This window comes from Candoia aspera, chromosome 5 (assembly GCF_035149785.1).
Source record: "Candoia aspera isolate rCanAsp1 chromosome 5, rCanAsp1.hap2, whole genome shotgun sequence".
Classification (NCBI taxonomy): domain Eukaryota; kingdom Metazoa; phylum Chordata; class Lepidosauria; order Squamata; family Boidae; genus Candoia; species Candoia aspera.
The window spans coordinates 15,589,403-15,609,859 of NC_086157.1; the positions used below are offsets into that span (position 1 = coordinate 15,589,403).

The window sequence follows — 20,457 nt, forward strand, 5'->3', positions numbered from 1 at the left end:
GCTTACTGTGTTTTCTGGTCTGATTAAAATGGATACCATTTCTAACTTTTGTTTGGGGTTGTTTTGTTTTTACAATGGTAGTCTAAAATGTAAGGGGTATTCCTAATTATGATTTTATTTTATGAATTAGGTATGAATTAGCTATAAATAGATAAAAATCCCTTCATAAATTTTATAAGCAATTATCAGTCATATTTATAAGGAATGTATATGCTATCTTGCATTTTTTATCCCTTGTGATATTTCACAATCACTTTAAATGTGATGAAATATGAGATCTCTTTAGATCTCGATAAAAGGCAGTGATTAAACCTTACACCAGGGGAAAGGTTAATACTCTAAAATTATATGTGCTTTCTAGAATGTTATGAATTTTGCGTGGAATTCCTATACATGTATCTGCAAAACATTTTCAATAATTTAATACATTTTATAAATTTTTGTGGGGATCTTTAATTTCAAATATATATTTTAAAAAGGTGCAGTTGCCTGTTCAAAAGGGGAGATTCAGTTTCCCAAATTTTGAATTGTACCTTTTTGCACATCTGTTGGCTAGTACCAAATTGTGGATGATTTCCCATCCACAGAAATTCTCTTTCTTGCGCCCTTCTAGGATATTTATACATTACACATTTAATTAGTTGTCTAATTAAATGTCTTGGGATCAAAATATAATAGATTTCAAATCATTTCTGTAACTATTACATTGATATTAAGAAATAGCATTTTTAATCTTTTTCTCATATTAAGTTGACACTGTGAAAGCCAGTTTGGTGTAGTGGTTAAGGTACAGGCTAGAAGCCAGGAGGCCGTGAGTTCTAGTCCCGCCTTAGGCACAAAGCCAGCCTGGTGGCTTTGGGCCAGTCACTCTCTTTCAGCCCTAGGAAGGAGGCAGTGGTAAACCACTTCTGAAAAACCCTGCCAAGAAAACTTCAGGGTCTAATTCAGGCAGTCGCCAGAAGTCAAGACTGACTTGAAGGCACAAAACAATGAATAAAGTCGATAAACATATTTTTGTTTAATTTTCGTCAGTTTTATTTTTTCTTCATAAATGTGTGTATTGTTTTGTTTGTTTGTATTCACTTAATGAAAGCAAATAAATGAATAAATAATAAAACCATATGATTTTTTTTTCCAAATGAATAGACAATGGAAATGGCAACACTTCAAAATGTTTCATTTACTGTCAGACCAGGAGAATTGCTAACTGTGATTGGCCCTGTGGCAGCAGGAAAGGCAAGTCTTGATCTTTTTACTGTTATGTTGTCCCTCAAATGTTAATTCTGAAGCATGTGAAAACAGACATTTTGCCCCAGATCACTCTTTGGGTTTCTATCTGTTGAGATCCAGGCTTGCATAGAATACCTTTACCTTTATGATGAGGTAACACTGAGCTTTGTTTGTACTTGTGACATAGTAGTCAGAACTGACCGATACTGACCTTCCCATTAACAGGTAATGTGGGTGTGGTTAAGGCTAGTCTGTGTCTTATTTGTCTTGCTAAAAAGCATTATGTGAAAGCATTATGTGATGAGCAAAGCCAGCATGGATTGTGGAAGTCAAAACCTATGGGCCCATCTGGTAAGGGAAGATTTCAACATGAAATGAAGGGAAATAAATGGTAAAGAACATGAATTAATAAAAGAAATAAAAGAAGGAAAAACAGGCATGTGTCTGTATGTGTGTGCAATAAATAGGAAAAGAATGTAATAGATCTGACCTAAGCTAGCCTTATCTTGAGGAATTGAGCTGACTTAAGGAATGCTTGCAGGAGAGTGAATATAATTTAAACATCAGTCTATTCATAAATACACAACAATCAGGTATGAATCTTTGCCCAGGCCTTTGGCGAGTGTGGTTGAAGCCACTTTTTTTTTCCTTTGTTCCCATCTGGGTTTGTCATCTCTGCCACCTTTGTTTCTTTTTGTTTTGTGCTGTTTTCTTATTTTTAAATGTTTTTAACAATCAGTAAACTGCACAGAGTCACTGGGAGTCGGGCAGCATATACATTTAATAGATTACTATTATTATTAATTATGAGTCAAAAAGCATTATAGATCCTATTGTTCATGATGAAAATATGAGAGAATTAGTGAAGAATATGTGATGGTAAAAGATTCTGAACGTGGGACATACTATTTTTTGCAGTGTCTGTAGTAGATCTTGGGGAAATACGGGTGTGGAATAAAAGGAAAGAAGAGAAAGAAACTAGAGTGGAAATAATATGATTGGAGGATGAATGATTTTGTTTCCTGATATTAAGAGAAATGTAGCAAGAATGGGTGCAAAGCTACTGGGGCTTTACTTTATTCAGCTTACCTGGTTTGGCAGAATTCTGACTGAAAGGCTTCTGGGAACAAAACTTGGGATGTGAAGTGCTGCTTTATGCTAGTCAGGGAATGTACAAAGCAGATTTTTTTTTTCTTTTCTGCAAATCATTAAAAATGTATGAATGTGAGAAAAATGTCTATTGTACTTGTGCTGATTTAGAGAAAGCATATGATAGGGTGAATGGGCTTGAACAATGGAAAATTTTGTGTGAATATGGCGCTGAAGGCTGTTCGATGTGGCTGGTTGCTGAATGTGGTAATAGTGTATCATGCAAACAAAGCACAACGTTAGTGAATGATTCAAATAATGTACAAGAAATAAGACAAAGATGCCCCTTGGTTATTTAAGGTATTTATGAATAAATGTATAATGAATGCTTGACCCTTAGATTATAGTTAGGGAATATGCAAATAGAGCAAATAGATACATTTTTAGAACTTGGGTAGAATATTCAATAAACATCGGAAACTGGATGGGTGAATGTTAAGATACAAAAATGCTGGTAGTGAGTACTATTCACAAAGGTAGTAATGTGTGATCTGTTGCAAGAAATGAATGTTCGTTGAAAGAAGTGAAAATAGCTGTGTGTAACAGTGTGCTTCTGCCCTCTTAGTTGTAAGAAAGTGAGAGCTGAGTGGCAAAAGAAACAAAAAGGTGAATTCACTGCAGTGTAAATGTGCGTGTATGTGTGGTAATATAAGAAAAGAGAGGATCAAGAATAGGATCAAGAATCACATGGCTCCACCATTATTTTGTTTTGGAAATTATTGAAGACCTGGCTGTTCTCCTAGATCTTGGAGATAGGGTGATTTAGGAGCCCCTTTTAGTTTTTAGTTTAGTTTTCTTATGCTTTGATTTGTTTTATTTTGGTTTTTATATTTTGCTCTTCTGGACTGTTGTATTTTTTTTTTAAGTTGTAAGCTGCCCAGTCAACTGGGAATTGAGTAGCCTATAAATTAAATAATAAACAAACAAATAAATAGGATCAAGAATGAATGGATAATGAATGAATGTTGTGATTGAATACAGAAGTGAAGGACCAATACATGTACATTGAAATGGTTTGGTCATACCAAATAGAAACAGACTGAATATATGAAGGAAGAGTGCATGGGTCAAGAAGGGGAAGACCAACAAATTTGTGGTTGGATGGAGTTAATGAGCCCCTCAAAAAGAGAGAGTTGAAAAATTTAAAGAAGAAAATATTTTGAAGCAGTGTTAAGGACATAGGAGAATCAAGGATGGTTTACAAGAATAGAAAGATATGGAGAGATGTAATGAATTTGTTTGATATATACTAGATTCAGCTCCATTTCCTTCTCTTAAGTTTTTTTAAATTACCAATATATGCTAGTCAATTTACCTGTGACATTGAATAAATGAGCCATATCAGTGTAGCTAAAAAGCAGCTATAAGGCAGTTACTTGCTTTTGTGACATTTGCTATAACAATTATTTGCCTGTGTTAGGGCTGCTTTGTTATCAAAGGTTTTCACTATTCATGAATCAACATCCCTTTTTATTTCATCCCCAAGCCCATTCTGGCATAAAATACCAGAATGGGTTAGCTGACTGATTAGTTAGACTTATCTCTTGGCTGCAAGTAAAACAATTAGCTAACACCAGTTAGGAAGACATAGTAATTAGTTTTAACTATGATTAAGCCTACATTGTAGCCTACATTGTAGCTATTACAGACATGGACAGAGAAAGCACGAAGGTCCATAATATGACAGAAAGAGAAAACCAAAAGAACATTCAGTGATGTTATACAAATAAGTTGTGCTTATGTGTAAAAAGAACTGAAGGACTTAAATTTGTTGTGTGTATCAGTATTTACAATTCCAACTTTTTTCAAACCCCCCCCCCCCCTGCTTCCAGTCTTCACTCTTGAGTGCTATCCTGGGTGAACTGTCTACAAGCAAAGGTTTTATAGATATTCAAGGAAAGATAGCTTACGTTTCTCAGCAACCCTGGGTATTTTCTGGCACAGTAAGAAATAACATACTCTTTGGAAAGGCATATCGGAAAGAAAAATATGAGAAGGTTCTAAGAGCTTGTGCGCTTAAAAAAGTAAGTTCTTCATCCTTAAAAACATTTTGAGTTAAACATCTTGTTTTTCATTCTGTGACAATGGAAATTGGCAAAGCATTATTACATGGAAAACTACAGGGTCCCATGGAAGCCTCATTGCCCCTGGATTCCCCAAAACCAGCCCAACATCCAAAATAAAATAATGTTTAAGAATTGATAAAATGCCAGTAAAATATAGGACATGATGCATTATGCAAAATAACTCCATGTTTAAGTGTAATTTAACTTGGCTAGATCCATAAATAATTATGTACACAGGGCCTTTGTGGGATGAGGCCCCAACTTACTTCAAATAAGAGGTCAGGGCAACACTTTTAAAGGGGCTGAACAGAGGACAACATGAAATCTGACTTGATTTAATTTAATTTTAATTAAATTTAATGAAATGTTGTAATGACTCATACCCTATATGAAGGTATGAGGTTTAGAAAACCTCTACTAGGTTTTCCCTATTGCCATATTAAAATTTTCAATTCAGTGATAATTTGTTGGTTGGAATTGTACACCCTGCTGTAATATTTCAAGATTTATCTGTTTCCCATTTAAAAGGTATGAAAGAAATCCTAGGAGATAATAATGGAGGTTAGAAGATCTGTCACATTCCATACCTGCAAGAGTGAAGATAGAAATTGCAGTGGATATATTGTTCCCAAATAATGCCATTGGCTTTTTAAGCTGGCGACGTATTTGAGACAATGTCCTTCAGAATATTTCAACTTTGTCTTTAATTTGGCAGGTCTGATCTAAGATATTAAAACAGATTTGCCAAGTTACAGATAATTTTGCTTGGCAGCTTAAAAAACATTATATATCATATCAAGTATAAGGCATTTGATGATGCCACTTTCAGCCTCAAGAGGGATGCAAAACACATTTTTTAAAATTGCAGTTGGTCTCTTTTTCTAATCTTGTATGGCAGTATAAAAACACTCATCATTTCCTGAAATTCAGATTTAATTTATAGTGGTTTATAAACTGTATAAAAACATCCCTTAGGAGAGTGAAAGTCTTATAAAGCAATTCTGATTAATAGATTTTCCTTTTTAACATAACATGCATAATTGTTTTGATTCTAGTTGTAATATTTAGGATTGTTTTCAAGTCCAGTAAAATGACAAATGCAAACATTTTAATTTGAATAATGCTCTGTTTTTATTAGGATATTGAGCATCTGGAAGATGGAGACCTAACAATGATTGGAGACAGAGGAGCTACATTGAGTGGTGGACAAAAAGCCAGGATTAATCTTGCTAGGTAAAGTGGACTTGAATTTTATGAGACCATCTTTAACCTGCATATATCAGTTAAAGGCCAAATGAATTACTGCTATATTTGGTGAAACAAAAATCTAAATTATATACATTTCAAGGTCATGTATAAAGCTTTAAAATCATATCAATACGGTAATGCAAACTAATACATGACAGAAATCAAACTGTTGAAGTCAAAGCCCTAACAGCAAACAATGCTGCCTACACTGACTTTCACAAAAAGAGACATTTTAACATGCCTTTCAAAAAGCCAGCAAGGTAAATACTGTGCAGTCCCATTCTCCCATGTTCTCCACACATGACTGCAAATGCGATGGTGGGATTTGTGAAAGAGATGATCTTCAAGGTGATGTTTGTAGGACTTTGAAATGGAAACTGATAGCCAACAGAGAGGTTTCGCAGCAGGTGATAGATGGCAGTGTTATTCCACCCTTTTAACTAGAGGGCACTTCTTTCTGGATTCAGCTTCTAAACACCCAAGTACATTACAAGTATAGTATAGACAGTTAATCTGCAGCAAATCATTCACTTATTTCGCCATATCTCTTGATAGATCTTTATGGGAGAATCCTTTAGAATGCTGTTCAGGATTTTATCATTGCTGTTTTTCTTATTTTATCTTCTTATTTTATCTACCCTTTTTTTCTCATGCAACTATCTAAAGTTAAAATGGAAGATTGGCGTTTTCTTTCTTATTTTTAGTAAGGCTGATTTTAAATGTAACTTGTGCTACTCCTCTAACATTTCAAAGCTACAAGGGCCAGGAAATGGCATTACTGAATTTATTTCTGTTTTACAATCTTTTTCTGGCTCACACATAAGGCCGCTGGTTGTGGGATTCCTTCCTCTCACACACACCAAAGTTAAAGGGGAGGATGCCAGGTGAGGCATCTCCCTCCGAGATAGGTGGGGGCAGCAGTAACTACCAAATAGCTGCACCAGAGCAGGAAAGTGGAACTGAGGTGGTGTAAAAGTCAGATGACTTCTGGAAGAAGAGATTTGAGATCTCCCTCCTTTCACTGTATGGGTGAGACCTTGCTGCTAAAAATGCACACTTGTTTTAGAAGCAAGCTAATTGTTCCTTACTTGTCTGTTTTTAGAGCTGTCTATCAGGATGCAGACATCTATCTTTTGGATGATCCATTAAGTGCAGTGGATGCAGAAGTTAGCAGGCATTTGTTTGAAAAGTATGTAGCTTTCCCAGTGCCTTTTTAAACATTTACATATCTCTTCAATGATTCTCCTTTCTTAATTTGTACATGCAAACAAGTTTAACTTGAAACATTTGAAGACCTCAGTGGGTTTTGTGGCTTGTTGAATAAGTGATTGCCCCTATCCCATTTTAATGATATAAAATCAAAATAGCTTATGTGAATGTTTCAAAAATATTGGGGGAAGGTCATTCGGTCTTTTTGTTTGTGAGTGAGAGAAAGGAAACATTCCTAAGATAGCAGTTGATAACTTCCATTCTAGCTGATCTCTTGATTGATTGTAGATTATTGTTGTTTTCCATGTGCCCTGAAAAAACATGGGGCTTTTATGGTGATGTTCTGTGATATTGATTAATGGTGATTTCTACCTGAAATTATGGTCTGTCTTAATGCTTCTTTACAGTACTTCAACCTCTCCTCATATACTGTTTGTTCTCCTTAAGTGTAAGTTAATGGGTGTTCTTGTATATGATAAAGCTGGAATTGGTTTAGAAGTATTCAATCTCATCTCTCCGGATGACTAAGTGTTACTTTCCCAGGCTCTGATTGACCTAAGAAGGGCACTGCGAGCTTTGGCCAGTTATTGTATTTCCGAAGCTCTGGAAATCAACTACAAGAAGACCACAGTGATACTCTTTGCGAAACGCCCTAAAAGACATGTTTGGACTTTAAATAATTCCAATTCAATTGAACAGGTTAAATTGTTTAAATAACAAGGCATAGTTTTTCATGCCTCGACCTCATGTAGAATCGGATAAATATAACTGCTTTTATGTTTTAATTAAAAGAATCTGGAAGGTTTTTTCTTTTCTTAATACCGATCTAGCTTTCCAGATAGCAAAACGTATGTGTGGCAAACAGTATGTGTGATGGCATAAGCAAACTATTTACAAGTTAATTCTTATCTTGCTTTCCTACTGGGTACATGGGCTACATCACCCTGGAGATCAATGGTATATGCTTAATAAATAAAGCAGAGGGAAACAGTGGGTTTTCTATAGCATAGACTTAAATTTAACAGTTCAACCTAATGATGTCAAACGGTTGCTGGCTTAAGCTTAGAAATGAATTTATTCTTGCGCTACACATGCAGCCAGGGATGCTGCTAGGCAGGCAGGCTGTATTAGATGCAGCATGAGGACAGATGGATTTAAATACTATGGTGGTTACCTCTTCAGTTTTGCCCTTGTAATTAAATGCTGTAGGTCTCTACTTGTTTCCAGAATTCATTTCTCAATGTTGTGGGCAATCTACCTTTTGTACAACCTATGCCAAAATAAACGATGACAGATATTCTTTATCACGTTATTTAGTTTGAAAAGGCTGTTGAAAGGCTTTAAGGCCACTCTTATATATTGTGGACATTTGCAGCTTGTAATTTTAGGTGATGCAACTTTCTTTGCTTCTGCTATATTTGCAAGCTAAACAATAAAATGAAAGGCCACTTATTTGCTTAGTTCAAGTTTAGCTACAAGCTCTAGTTCTTTGTCTTCTTTTGATGTCATAGTTCATTATAGAGGAAAGTGGGGCCTAGGTGAGCATTTGTAAAAAAACAGTTGTGGAGTAATAGAGGCTGCTTAACCCTTTCTTTGCCCACTGATTTGCTTATGTTCCCGGCCATTTTTTAAAAATAGTTTTTATTAAAAGATTTTATGTCAACAATAAGAAATACATTCAAAGAAAGAAAGAAAGAAAGAAAGAAAGAAAGAAAGAAAGAAAGAAAAAATATAGCAAAATGTGAAAAAGAAAAAAACAGAGAGAAAAGAAGATAGAAAAAAGAAAAATAAAATAAAAAGACAGAAAGCCTGAAGGAAAATATATATACATATATATAAAGAAATGGCTTCTGATATCCCTCAGTAGTTATACATACAATTCTAATCAAACCACTCTGTCCAATTTCATCATAATTCCCCTTTTTCTATAACCTATTCTTTTTATCATCAACACCATAAATCACAAAATCATTTTTGTTCTCAGCAAGAAGTCCATAAGGGGTTTCCAGTCATTGATGAATGTCAGTAATGACCTTTCTCTAATCAAAGAAGTCAATTTGTCCATCTCAACAAGTTCTGTCAATTTCACCAACCATTCCTCTGTGTGGGTAATACTGAATCTTTCCATCTTTGTGCATATAATAGTCTCACCACAATAACACTGCTTTAGGCCACCCAGTATTATCCTCATCATCCTATATTCATGCCTTTGATTTTTCTACACACATGGAGAATTAATTTGATCCTTTTGGACCTCCGGTATGGACATGGCGGACTGAACAGCTGTGCCCACGGGCTCAGCGGGCAGAACTGACAACGCAGCAGTTTTTTCAGGCTCTGGCAGGGTTTTCCTGAAGCCCAGGAGTGTTTTTCCAGAAAAAGGAAAATACCTGGAGTCACCCCATCTGTCCTCCAGTCGGCTGCTTGCAGCCAGAAGATCGCAAACAGTGTTCGTGTTTGACTGGTAAGAGCTAGCCAGGAGGCTGGGACATCACCATTTCCAAGCTGTACTGTAGCCTTAAAGGGACATGAAGACCGGCCACCCCATTTCTAAATCACCCAATTTATATTTCTTTTAAGTATGCGTACCCCAAGAGAGGCTTTCTACAGCAAGGAGAAGCGGGTTCTCTTGGTGCTTATCATTATTTTGGGGATCAATTTTTTTAAAAAAATTCTTTTTAAGTTTTGGACTTTGTTTTCCATCCAAATATTAAGGAGGATTGAGAGCAAATACATGTCTCCCTATTATTATTTTTGTACTAAATTTGAAGATATTAGCATTTTCTTACATGTTGAATCAGCTGTTTTGAACTTTCAGTTTTCTGCTTCTACTTTCCCTGGGGAACTGTCTGCATATCTCACTTTCACTTGTGTAGACACATTTCAGAATTCTTTCATATCTTCGACTTTCACTGGTTAAGCTCCTAGGAGGTGCCATAACCTACTGCGTGAGACATGGAGGATTTTAAAGCCCTTCTCTGACTTCCAACAAGATTTTAAACAGATTCTTTCTGATTCCTACCAAGTTTTTATACAAGGCATTCAGGACATTGTGGAAAATGTGATGTCTAAAATGTGTCATCTGGTTGGGGATGTCATGGATGAAACTGAGGAATTTAACAGCAACAGAAATGTCTCTTCTAAGAGTGAGATCAGGACTTCTGTTGAAATGATGGATGAAGATCGGATAGTCGAGTTGAAGAAATTAAAGGGAGAGACCGAGTTGCAAGCCACAAGTGAAATTGATCTTCTGATGGAACGCCATGGAAAAGAAGGGGTTATTATGTATGGAAGGTCTCCTGAAGAGAAGTCAGAGTTTTTGAGGGGGGCAGTTGGGCTGTTCGATTTTTTAAAGAAAAAAGCTCTGTGTGCATTGTGGGGATATGTAAATGCTCTGGTTTATTTTGAAGTGGGATAAGGGTTTAAGAATATTTAACTGGATTGCTTTTATCTTTATCGATTTGGATAAAGATTTTTAAGGTATAATAAAAAATAATAAATGTCTGGTTCTGAGTTTAATATGATTAAGATTATTAAAATTTTATTATCAAGTACAATGGCAGACAATTTATATGCTTTTAGTTTGATCTTTATTATAGTAGATAGGAAGGTATAGAATAGTAGTAGGAAGGAAATAATTAAATAAATGTTATCTTTGGGGGGAAGTTGATTAGGAGGTTTATATATATATTTTTTCTTTCAATATAAGGGGAGGGAGCAACTGTATTTAGTGATTTTTATAATGAGCCAATGGAATGATTTATAGAAATAATGTGATTTTGGTTTAATATAGAGTAAGGGATTGATTATGGAAAATTGTTCTATATTCTTGCTGTTAAAAGTCAGAAGTCACCTCTTTGTGTAATTTTGAAAAATTTTCTCTTGTGTTTCTACATTTTCTTAGTTTTTTTTGTAGTTTTTTGTTTTTCTGTAGCTTTGATCTTTGCTTGAAACTCAATAAAATTCTTATTAAAAATGTCCCTTCATGTTGTTCACATTTCCAATATACATTTGAAATGCCTTTATACATTCTAGACAATTTCTCTGGCGTCATGTATCAATGATACATAATTTTCACTTTGCCATTTTTGTGTCAGTTTTCCTTTGCTGTGGTTTGACAAAAGAAGTAACTGTGGGAGTACAGTAGTTTTATGCAGCAGAATATGCATGCTGAGGGAAATAAAAGTAATAGAGGAAGTGTCAAAGAAAGCATGTAAATGAGCTCAAGGGACTCCGTACAGTATTGTTGACTATATCGGTTGGCACTAGTGGGCAATAGAATCAAGGTGCACCATGCAGTGCACCCAGAAGAGGATCACCCAACATTATCTTGCTGGTCTGCTCTCTTCTCTCTCTACCCAAACAAGATTTGAGTGCATGTATTTTGTAAGATTGATATATAGTTCATTTTTATTCCATGTTTGAGCCATAGAGTTTGTAATTTAAATGTGTATCTTTGTCACATAGGAGTGAAAATTATCATTGCCTGGAATGAAGAGATGATGCGTATGCCATGAATTAACAGTTGCAGTAATAGTTGTTCCAGTGGCATGATTCAGAGTACTTTGTGAGAAGTGATTACTTTTTAATTAGATTTCCACTGTTGAAATCATCCATTTCTGGAACATGAGTGAATATTAATTGTTGGATAAGTTAGGTAAAATTATATTATCTTGAGAATAATTCCAAACTCCTGGTTTTACTGCCCCTTGGTCTCTTGCATTATACACTTGGTTTATTATTAAATTTTATGTTGCCAACTATTGTAGCTTCAAGACCATTTACAATAAAAATGTATTGTATTGGAGCCAGGGAAGGGTAGCAATTATGAAATTATTTTTATTTCGCTCTTTGTAAATTGAGTAGTATCATTTGCAGAACATGTTATGGTTGCTGGATTTAGGACCACTTTCTTGGTTTTTTAAAGAAGCAAAATAAGTTAGTAATGATTGACTAGAACATAAAGAGAACAGAACATCTTCATGCATAGATGTCCCTATGTTTAGAATTTGCTATAACAATAGATATGATATATTACATATTGTACGATACTCATAACTTTCCCATTTTTTAAAATGCCTATTTTATGACATTGAAAATGAGGCTTTAATTCAGTATGTATTCAGTTCATTTTTCAGGGATTATTGTAAATGTGACATGTTTTTATTTTTATTGGTTTTAAAGCAAGGTTTTATAGCAACACTTAATTTAATGCTTGTAAATATCCAGCTATTAATTTTTATTCATTTATTCTAAATGCTACTCCGAGGCACAAAATTTAGATTTGTATAATAGAATATCTCAGAGTGACACTGTCAGTCATGTGCTAGGATTTGAGTCAGATGTTCATGTAGCCATAAGGCGCTTCCACTGTGGTCTAGTATGCAGATGTAACTTTCCAGGCAAGTAGGTACATTTAAACCTCTGTCCTGGAAATCACACTTACATTGTATGGGTTGCGTTGCAAATGTATGTTGCAGTATATGTAAATATGACATGTATTGCTGAAATCTGAAAAACTTAAGATGGAAGATTTGGGCTGTGAGACTGCTAGAAGTGCAGCAATGTCAATGAAGTACTTCTCTTCAAAGGAATCAAGCAGTTGTGTCCTGTGGAAGGCTTCTGCAGGTGCTTCAGAAGCTGTCCCTGACTGTCTCTGAATGTGCACCCCTGCACATCCACTTTGATTTGCTGGGTCTCAGTGGAAGTGCTACTTGGGCATGTACCTGCAGAGAAGTGTGGAGAGTTTGTATGGCATCATGTGAGCTTTACAAAGGACATGGCTTTTTTAACACCTCTACGAAGGATGTGGCTTTTTTTTTTTCTGGCTTCCGGTGGGAATGGCGGACTGAATGGCTGTGCCCGCTGGTTCAGTGGGTGGAGCTGACAATGCGGTAACTTTTTTCGAGCTCAGGCAGGTTTTCCTGAAGCCCAGAAATGTTCTCTAGATCAAGGAGAATACCTGGAATCACCCCATCTGCCCTCCGGACGGCTGGTTGCAGCCAGAAGATCGCAAACAGCATTTTGCGTTCAGCTGGAAAGAGCCAGCTGGGAGGCGGGGACTTTATCACTTTCCAAGCCGTGCTGTAGCCTTAAAGGGACACTAAGACTGGCCACCCCATTTCTAGATCATCAAATTTGTATTTATTTTTAAGTATATGTACCCCAAGAGAGGCTTTCTACAGCGAGGAGAAGCGGGCTCTCTTGGTGCATAACATTATTTTTGGGATTAATTTTTTTTTAAAAAAATCTTTTTTAAGTTTTGATTTTGTTTTCCTTCCAAAGGAAATTCCAAAGATTGAGAGTAAACAATTGACTTCCTATTATTATTTCTGTATTAACTTTGAAGACATTAGCATTTTCCTACATGTTGAATTGGCTGATTTGAACCTTCAGCTTTCTGTTTTCACTTTCTCTTGAGAACTGTCTGCCATCCCACTCTCAATTTACATAAAAACTTTGGAACTCTTCCATATTTTCGACTTTCACTGGTTAAACTCCTAAGGGGTGCCATAATTTACTGGGTGAGACATGGAGGATTTCAAACAGATTCTTTGTGACTTTCACCAGGATTTTAAACAGATTTCTTCTGACTTCTATCAAGCTTTTATGCAAGATATCCAGGACATTGTAGAAAATATGAGATCTAAAATGTGCCATCAGGTTGGGGATGTGGTGGATGAAACTGAGGAATTTAAGAACGATAGAAAGGGGTTTTTAAGACTAGATGGGGATTTTTATCGAGATACTAGATGAAGATTGGCTAATGGAGTTGGAGAAATTTAAGGGAGCCATAAAAAAGAATCAATCTCCTGGTGGAATGCCATGAAAAGAACCTAGAATCTTTGAGGGGGGCAGTTGGACTGTTTGATTCTTTTAAGAATCAAGAATCTTAAAATGTACACTCTGTATACATTGTGGGGATATATATTTTGAAGTGGGATAAGGGTTGAAGAATTTCATCTGGTTTGTTTTAAGGATTTGATTGATGTTATTCCCTTTTAAAGATATGGAATTACTGTTTTGAATTGTCTTTGTTTTTTGGGTTTATTAAGATTGGGATTATTAAATTGTTGTATTGTTAAGTATAATAGCAGACAACTTACGTGCTTTTTAATTTGATTCTTATTATAGTAGACAGAAATGTATAGAATAGTGGTAGGAAGGGAATAATTAAATAGGTGTTATGTTTTGGAGGGGCAAAAGATGTTTAGGAGGTTTATATGAACTTTTTTTTCTTTATTTTAATATAAAGGGGAGGAGTAACTGTACTTACTGATTGTTATTATGTGTTAAAATGGAATGACTTGTAGAAATAATGTGGTGTTTTGGTTTAATATAGAGTAAGAGATTGATTATGGAAATTTTTGTATATCCTTGCTGTTAAAAGTAAGAAGCCACATCTTTTTGTAAATTTGAAATTTTTTTCTCTTGCTTTTCTGTACTTTTTTAGTTTTCTTTCTTTCTTCGTAGTTTTATGTTTCTTTGTAGTTTTTATTCTTTTCTTGAAACCTAATAAAATTTACCACAAAGGATGTGGCTTTTTAAACATTTTCTAGAGGTGCTTTGCTCATGTGAATGTGCTTTGTGAAGGACTTCTTTTGAATGCTTTGTACTGCCCCACCAAAATCAACGTGATTGTCCTGAACCCAAGCTTCAGACGCATGCATCGTCTCAAGAGAGCTTTCTAGACAGATCAGGTGTCTGGGGCTAGTAAACATCCTCTCTTCTCCTCTCTGGTTTAAGGAAGTATAGCAGGAACACTCCATAAATTGACCTGTAAAACAGCTTTCTAAAATTATATCAGTAATTTAGAATATAAGACTTCCCTCTTCCTCCTCTCAGTTTCTTCCCCTGCTCAACATTATAATGATTGTCCTATATCTGAACTGCTCTTGAGTCCAGATAATATTTGAAGTTATCTTTAAATACCAGTGTCTACACTGAATATCAGTAAGTAGAACAAGAACAAGAGCCAGAATTTAGTGTCAATTTAGATAATGATGCATAGTGGTATTCAGTTCTTTCCTCTTTCCTATAAAGAGGAGGCTTTAAAGATTATTTTTAAAGTAAGTTGCTCTACTGTTTGTAAGAAGTCAGAGTTTCATTAAGTTTCATTTCTTTTGCAGGTGTATTTGTCAGACTTTGCATAAAAAAGTGTGCATTTTAGTGACTCACCAGTTGCAATATTTACGAGCTGCAAGCCAGATCTTAATTTTAAAAGAGGTTGGTGACAATAAAAATAATCTTCAGAAAGTTGGCAGTGTTTTAGTTTGTTATCCATATTCCTAATATGTAAAGCTGAAATATGCAGAATAGTGTGGTTAACCCTGCAGTATTACAACTAATTTGCTTCTAAGGAAAGCATGAACCTTGTTTCTTTAGGAACTCTACATGGCATACAAAACTATAGATTTATTTTACAGAAATAAAGAAATTAAAATGCTGTTTTTGAGTGATAGGTCAGGTTTTTTAAAACTCTTAGCCAGAAATTAAAAGAAAGTAATGAAAAATATATCTGTTGAAGGTGTTCAGTTACAATTTTCAAATTAGTTAATTCAGTATTCTTGGGGCTTCAATTTTCCATTGATGTGATACCAAATCATTTTGCAAGTATTGCTATACATGCCATACTGTGCATTTGTTTAGATGAGAACAGGAGTGGGAAACCTCTTTCAAGGGGAATTTGCTTTTTGAGTTCCAAGGGCCATATTTCAAAAGGAGGCAGAGCTCCAAAGAATAGCCCACATGAACCTAGACTGAATCAGAAGTGGCATGATTCAACTTCAGATGATGCGTCTGAAGTGAGATTTGAGCTTCCTGCTAAGACATTGAATGCTGAAGTCTCTTCAGTTTCAGGGAAATAGATGTAGGAACTTTGAATCTAGATGGTTTATATTCTGTGCCTATAGTTTGCTTTTTTATTCAAAATTAATTGAATTAGAAATAAAAAAATGCAAATAAAGTCAATAAAGATCTAACATACACAATCCAATATCTCCTCTCAATTCCTCTGTTCTAATGTCACAACTAAATAAATTTGTTAGATTTTTTTGCAGCGTACCACTTATATTCGTATTGACTGAAGCAGGATAGAAACTGCTTATGCATTGTTAACATAAGAAATACTTTGTAAAGAAATTATTTTTGCTAATTAAAACTTTGCCGTTAATATAGTATCTTTCCAATAAATAACAAACTATCCATCTGTTTCCAATATCTAACAACTGTCAACTTTGCTGCCATTAATATTGACACTTTATTTTTCAGTGAGGCGTTCTGATCTATAAATAAATTTGGTAGTTAATGAGGATGATTTTATAACTGTTTGTGGTAATTTCCTAAAAAAAGTCATCCTGAAATAGGGCTACCACATTTGTGCTGTTGACCCATGACTATTGCCACCTTTCCAATATAAGGGATTTACTTCTGTTATCAAATAAGCAATTGTCTGTGGTGTGGTGTTTACTTACTTCATTTATGTATTGCACAGTCCCACTCTGAAGGAGAGGTCCATTGAAAAGATACACTATAGACCTGTGTGGTTAGGATGGTAAGAAGCTTTCAGATGGATCAGTTTCCAAAACCATGTGGTTCCCAAGTCACCCATAAAATTTGCTATCAAAAGTTGATGCATTTGGAAACCTAGCTGTTAATAAAATAGAGTTTGCTGTCTCTGAATAGAATTAGATTACTGCATAAACAAATATTTAGTTTGGAGGCAGTCCCTAAAATCTTCCACAGTAGGCTTCTTTGTCACTTGCCTTCATTTTTCTCCCCACATTCATACATTGTACAGATGAACAAAGGTTGAACGTACTAAAACTTTACCAGGTCTATCTGTACAAAGAGTGTGGACAGAAGAATGGGTAACAAAGCCTCCTGATGATCCCATTACAGGTCACGTAGGTCTTAGGCCACAAACTCAGTCTGAAGCAGTCCAGTTTAACTGTAGATCCACCCAAATTTGAATCCTAGCTTTAGTCCTGGCTTACTATACATAAATACTCCTTTTTAAAATGTTTTATAAATAGATTGCTATATTTCTCTCCAAAGTGTTATTCAGAAAAAGATTGTGGAGAAGAAATACTCTTTGTCAGCTTGGAGGATTGAGAAGTAGGATAGTGATCGTCTGTTATATTATTAGAATTTGCCAACTGGCTTATACTATAGTGTATGTCATTTGGGATTAAAGGAAATTGATAGTAACTGCTAGGATATCTGTTTTTACTGCTGCCTTAATGATAATAATTTACTGTAGTGGGTTGATTCAGGCATCAAGATAAACCATGGTTTATTACAAAGACAGTACTCCTTCTCTTCCCCTACCTATTTACAGCATAGCCAGAGAAGGACACTGAAAGTTTTACTTCTTGTTTTATTTCTGTAATTAATTGCTAAATTAATCACTCTAAAATGTGACAAATTTTAACTATGGTTTGTTGAAAGAAGTTAGTTTCAAAGCAATGGTTATGAAATATATAGCTAAGATATACTATAATTAAGATGAAATATAATTAAGAACAACTCATGGTTATGAAGGGAACCAGATTTACAATGCCTAGCCAAACATGGTTGATCCTGAAAGACCTAATCAAGGCTGTAGACTAGACTGGGAAGTTGAAAAAATGACCTGGAAGAAAGCAACAGCAAGCCATTTCTGTACTGTTACTAAGGAAACCACATGGAGGTATGGCTATGCAGTCGCCAACAGCTTTAGTTGTTGTTAGTTCAACTCACAAATTTGTTGGCTTTCGGTTGTTTTGTTAATGTGAACCATAATTAAAAATGATCATTGGGATTAGAGGAATACCGGTAGACAAGTTGCAGTTAATCAAAACCAGAAGTTTCCATCTCCTCATCAGTTTCCTGGAGAAGGAGGAAAGTTTGAAGGGAATGTATGAGTATTACTGTATTTCTCATCCTTAGCCTGGCTGTGACTTTCAGACAGGTCTGTTGCTTAGACAGCTGCTTATTTAACTTAGAGAGCAAGTACTGTGTAGCAGTTAAGGTGTTGGTCTGGCACCAGAGAGATCCAGGTTCAGGTTCCCTCTTAACTACAGAAGCTCATTGGGTGAGTCACTCTCTCTTAGCCCCACCTGGTTGACAGAAGTGCTGCTAGAGGGAAAAAAAGGAGGAGAGAGAACACTGTATACTTCACCTTAAGTGCCTACATGAAAGGTGGGTTTAATAAACAAATAAATAATAACTCACTGCATCAAGAAAACTAGAGGAAATAAAACACATTGATGTCTTATTTAAATTTTAACAAATATATTTTTTGGTATGAAATGTACTTTACTATTAATCATTAGTAGCCAAAATTGTTTGGATCCACTTTTTAGTCTCCACCCACTGAAGGATGACTTCTGTCCATGAAAGGCATGCGGTTAGTATAGAAGTACAACTGATGAAAACATCTGTATGTGAGTGAGAGAGATGAGTTTGGTTTATTCATCCACCTCTCTGTAGATCCCACACCTCCTTGAAATGTTTCTTAATTATCTAAAGTAGGTTGCTGGGAAGCATAAGTGGCTGCAGAGAAGGGAGGACATTTACTAAAAGATTCTTCCTCCTTTTTGGTGGAAGTGGAGCCTGGATTGAAGCTGACAGTTAACCAAAAACTTACTACTGTACTTGGCTATTTTACAGCCATTCTGCACATTATAGTCTCCATGTATTTTATTTCTAGGGTAAAGAGGTAGGGAAAGGTACTTTCTCAGACTTCCTTAAATCTGGAATAGATTTTGCTTCCCTTCTGAAAAAAGCTGAGGATGATGATCAGCCATCAGCTCCAGGAACACCCAGCGACCAGCTGTCTAGGATTCGTACATTTTCTCAGTCCTCCGTGTGGTCGATGGAGTCTTCAGTTCAGTCGCAGAAAGATGGAACTGCTGGACCTCCATCTGTGAGTAAACAATACAAGTGTGAAACCATCTTTGAAAACAGAACAGTGTTTTTATGCTACAATTTGTAGGTATAATAAACTGTTGCTTATTTATGCCAAAATGTGCAAGTTTGAATATCATATTCCATGGTCTTGTGAAACCTTTTCCATTGGTGTAAACATTATTGCTGTGTAGAAATTCTCATAGCAAAGAACACTTATATTCTCAGGAGTGTAAATTTTAATTTACCGTGGTTTAATGAGTTAACACTAAACTTCACGTTAAAGAATAAAGAATGAGAAAAATGAATGGAAAGTATGAACAAAGTGTCTTTTCTTTTCATAATAAGTAGAACATCTTCTGAACTACACCAGATGTAACATTTTGACACAGCATTTGTGATATGCATAAATGTGTGGTATTTTTTTAACACAGTAAAAAACGATGTAAAAGAATCAACTAAAATTATGTAATTGACAGCCCACATCAAAGGTGGATTTTTTAAATTAACCAAGATGCATTATTTCCTCAGACTGAGGAAGGTGACTAAAGAATTAGAAACCCTGGTTTGGAAACTTATTTTTTCATAGAAATTAGTCTTAACAAAATCCTTTTCCTTAATTTTCACATCCAATGTGCTGCAGATGGGACCAGTCCTAACAGCATTGCCAGAAGAAAATCGTTCAGAGGGGAAAATCGGCTTTACCATTTATAAGAAATACTTTTCTGCTGGGGCAAATTATTTTATAATTTTTATACTGTTCGTTCTCAATGTTTTGGCACAGGTGAGTTTTTTGGGATCACAAAGGAAAAGGTTACTGATTTTTGCTTTTAACAGTTTAGCATGCATAATTTCCTACTTTCTATGTATGAAGTGAAATAGCAAGATTTAATGCATATTAGAGATATTTTCCTCTTTGAAATAAAGTGCTCAGATTACCAATGAGCTTGAGACTCATTTACTGTAAGGATGGAGCAGTGATCTATCTGCTGCTTTTCTCATGGAATTTCAAAACAAAACGTTCTATAAAACTTGATTATAAAAAGAAAAAAAGTTTATTGAGTTGCAGTAGAATTTTCTGTTTACTAGGAAATACCTTTTAAAACATATTATAAGTAGTTAGCATAAATTAAAATGTAATATAATGACGTGTACTTCCGGAAACTAGTAGGATGTCAGGGGTATGGACTTTGGCTTAGTGACATTCCATTAGTTACTTTGAGATATTGAGGGGATTGAAGTTACTGATTCAGTCACTCCTAAGTGTCCTCTTCTACAACTCAAGCTTAGTTAATGCACAGCTGTAAATAATACAACTGGTTGGATTAAGAATAATCATCATAAGAAAGTCAATGAGTAAACTTAGTCATAAGTAACTAAACTCAAAGAATTATACTATCATGCTTGTACTACGATAGTGAAGAAACAATATTTTCTTGGCAGCATTACCTCCTCAGGGTGCCATCCTGGAAATTTAAGACTCAATTAAAATTTTAGTAACTTATTCTGAGTCCCACCATGACTACTTCTGATTCTCACCTACAATATATGTAACACCATTGCGAGTCTCTGCTTTAGGACTTACTCCATTTTAGTTTTCAGATAGTACTGAGAACTGCTTGGTGGCAAACTCAGAGTTGTTTGCTAGGCAGTCTTGTTTTCTTCA

At 35.2% G+C, this 20,457-nt stretch overlaps 1 protein-coding gene across 2 annotated transcripts in view; it reads left to right on the forward strand.

Annotated features, from left to right (window-relative positions):
- ABCC4 (ATP binding cassette subfamily C member 4 (PEL blood group)) overlaps positions 1 to 20,457 on the forward strand; it is a 163,192-nt gene that overhangs the window by 33,289 nt on the left and 109,446 nt on the right. For both annotated transcript variants that reach the window (XM_063304648.1, XM_063304649.1), the window contains 7 exons: positions 1,147 to 1,236; positions 4,212 to 4,403; positions 5,584 to 5,678; positions 6,796 to 6,882; positions 15,032 to 15,128; positions 18,595 to 18,810; positions 19,435 to 19,575. In XM_063304648.1, coding sequence (XP_063160718.1) covers positions 1,147 to 1,236; positions 4,212 to 4,403; positions 5,584 to 5,678; positions 6,796 to 6,882; positions 15,032 to 15,128; positions 18,595 to 18,810; positions 19,435 to 19,575 — 918 coding nt within the window. The remainder of the gene's footprint in view (positions 1 to 1,146; positions 1,237 to 4,211; positions 4,404 to 5,583; positions 5,679 to 6,795; positions 6,883 to 15,031; positions 15,129 to 18,594; positions 18,811 to 19,434; positions 19,576 to 20,457) is intronic.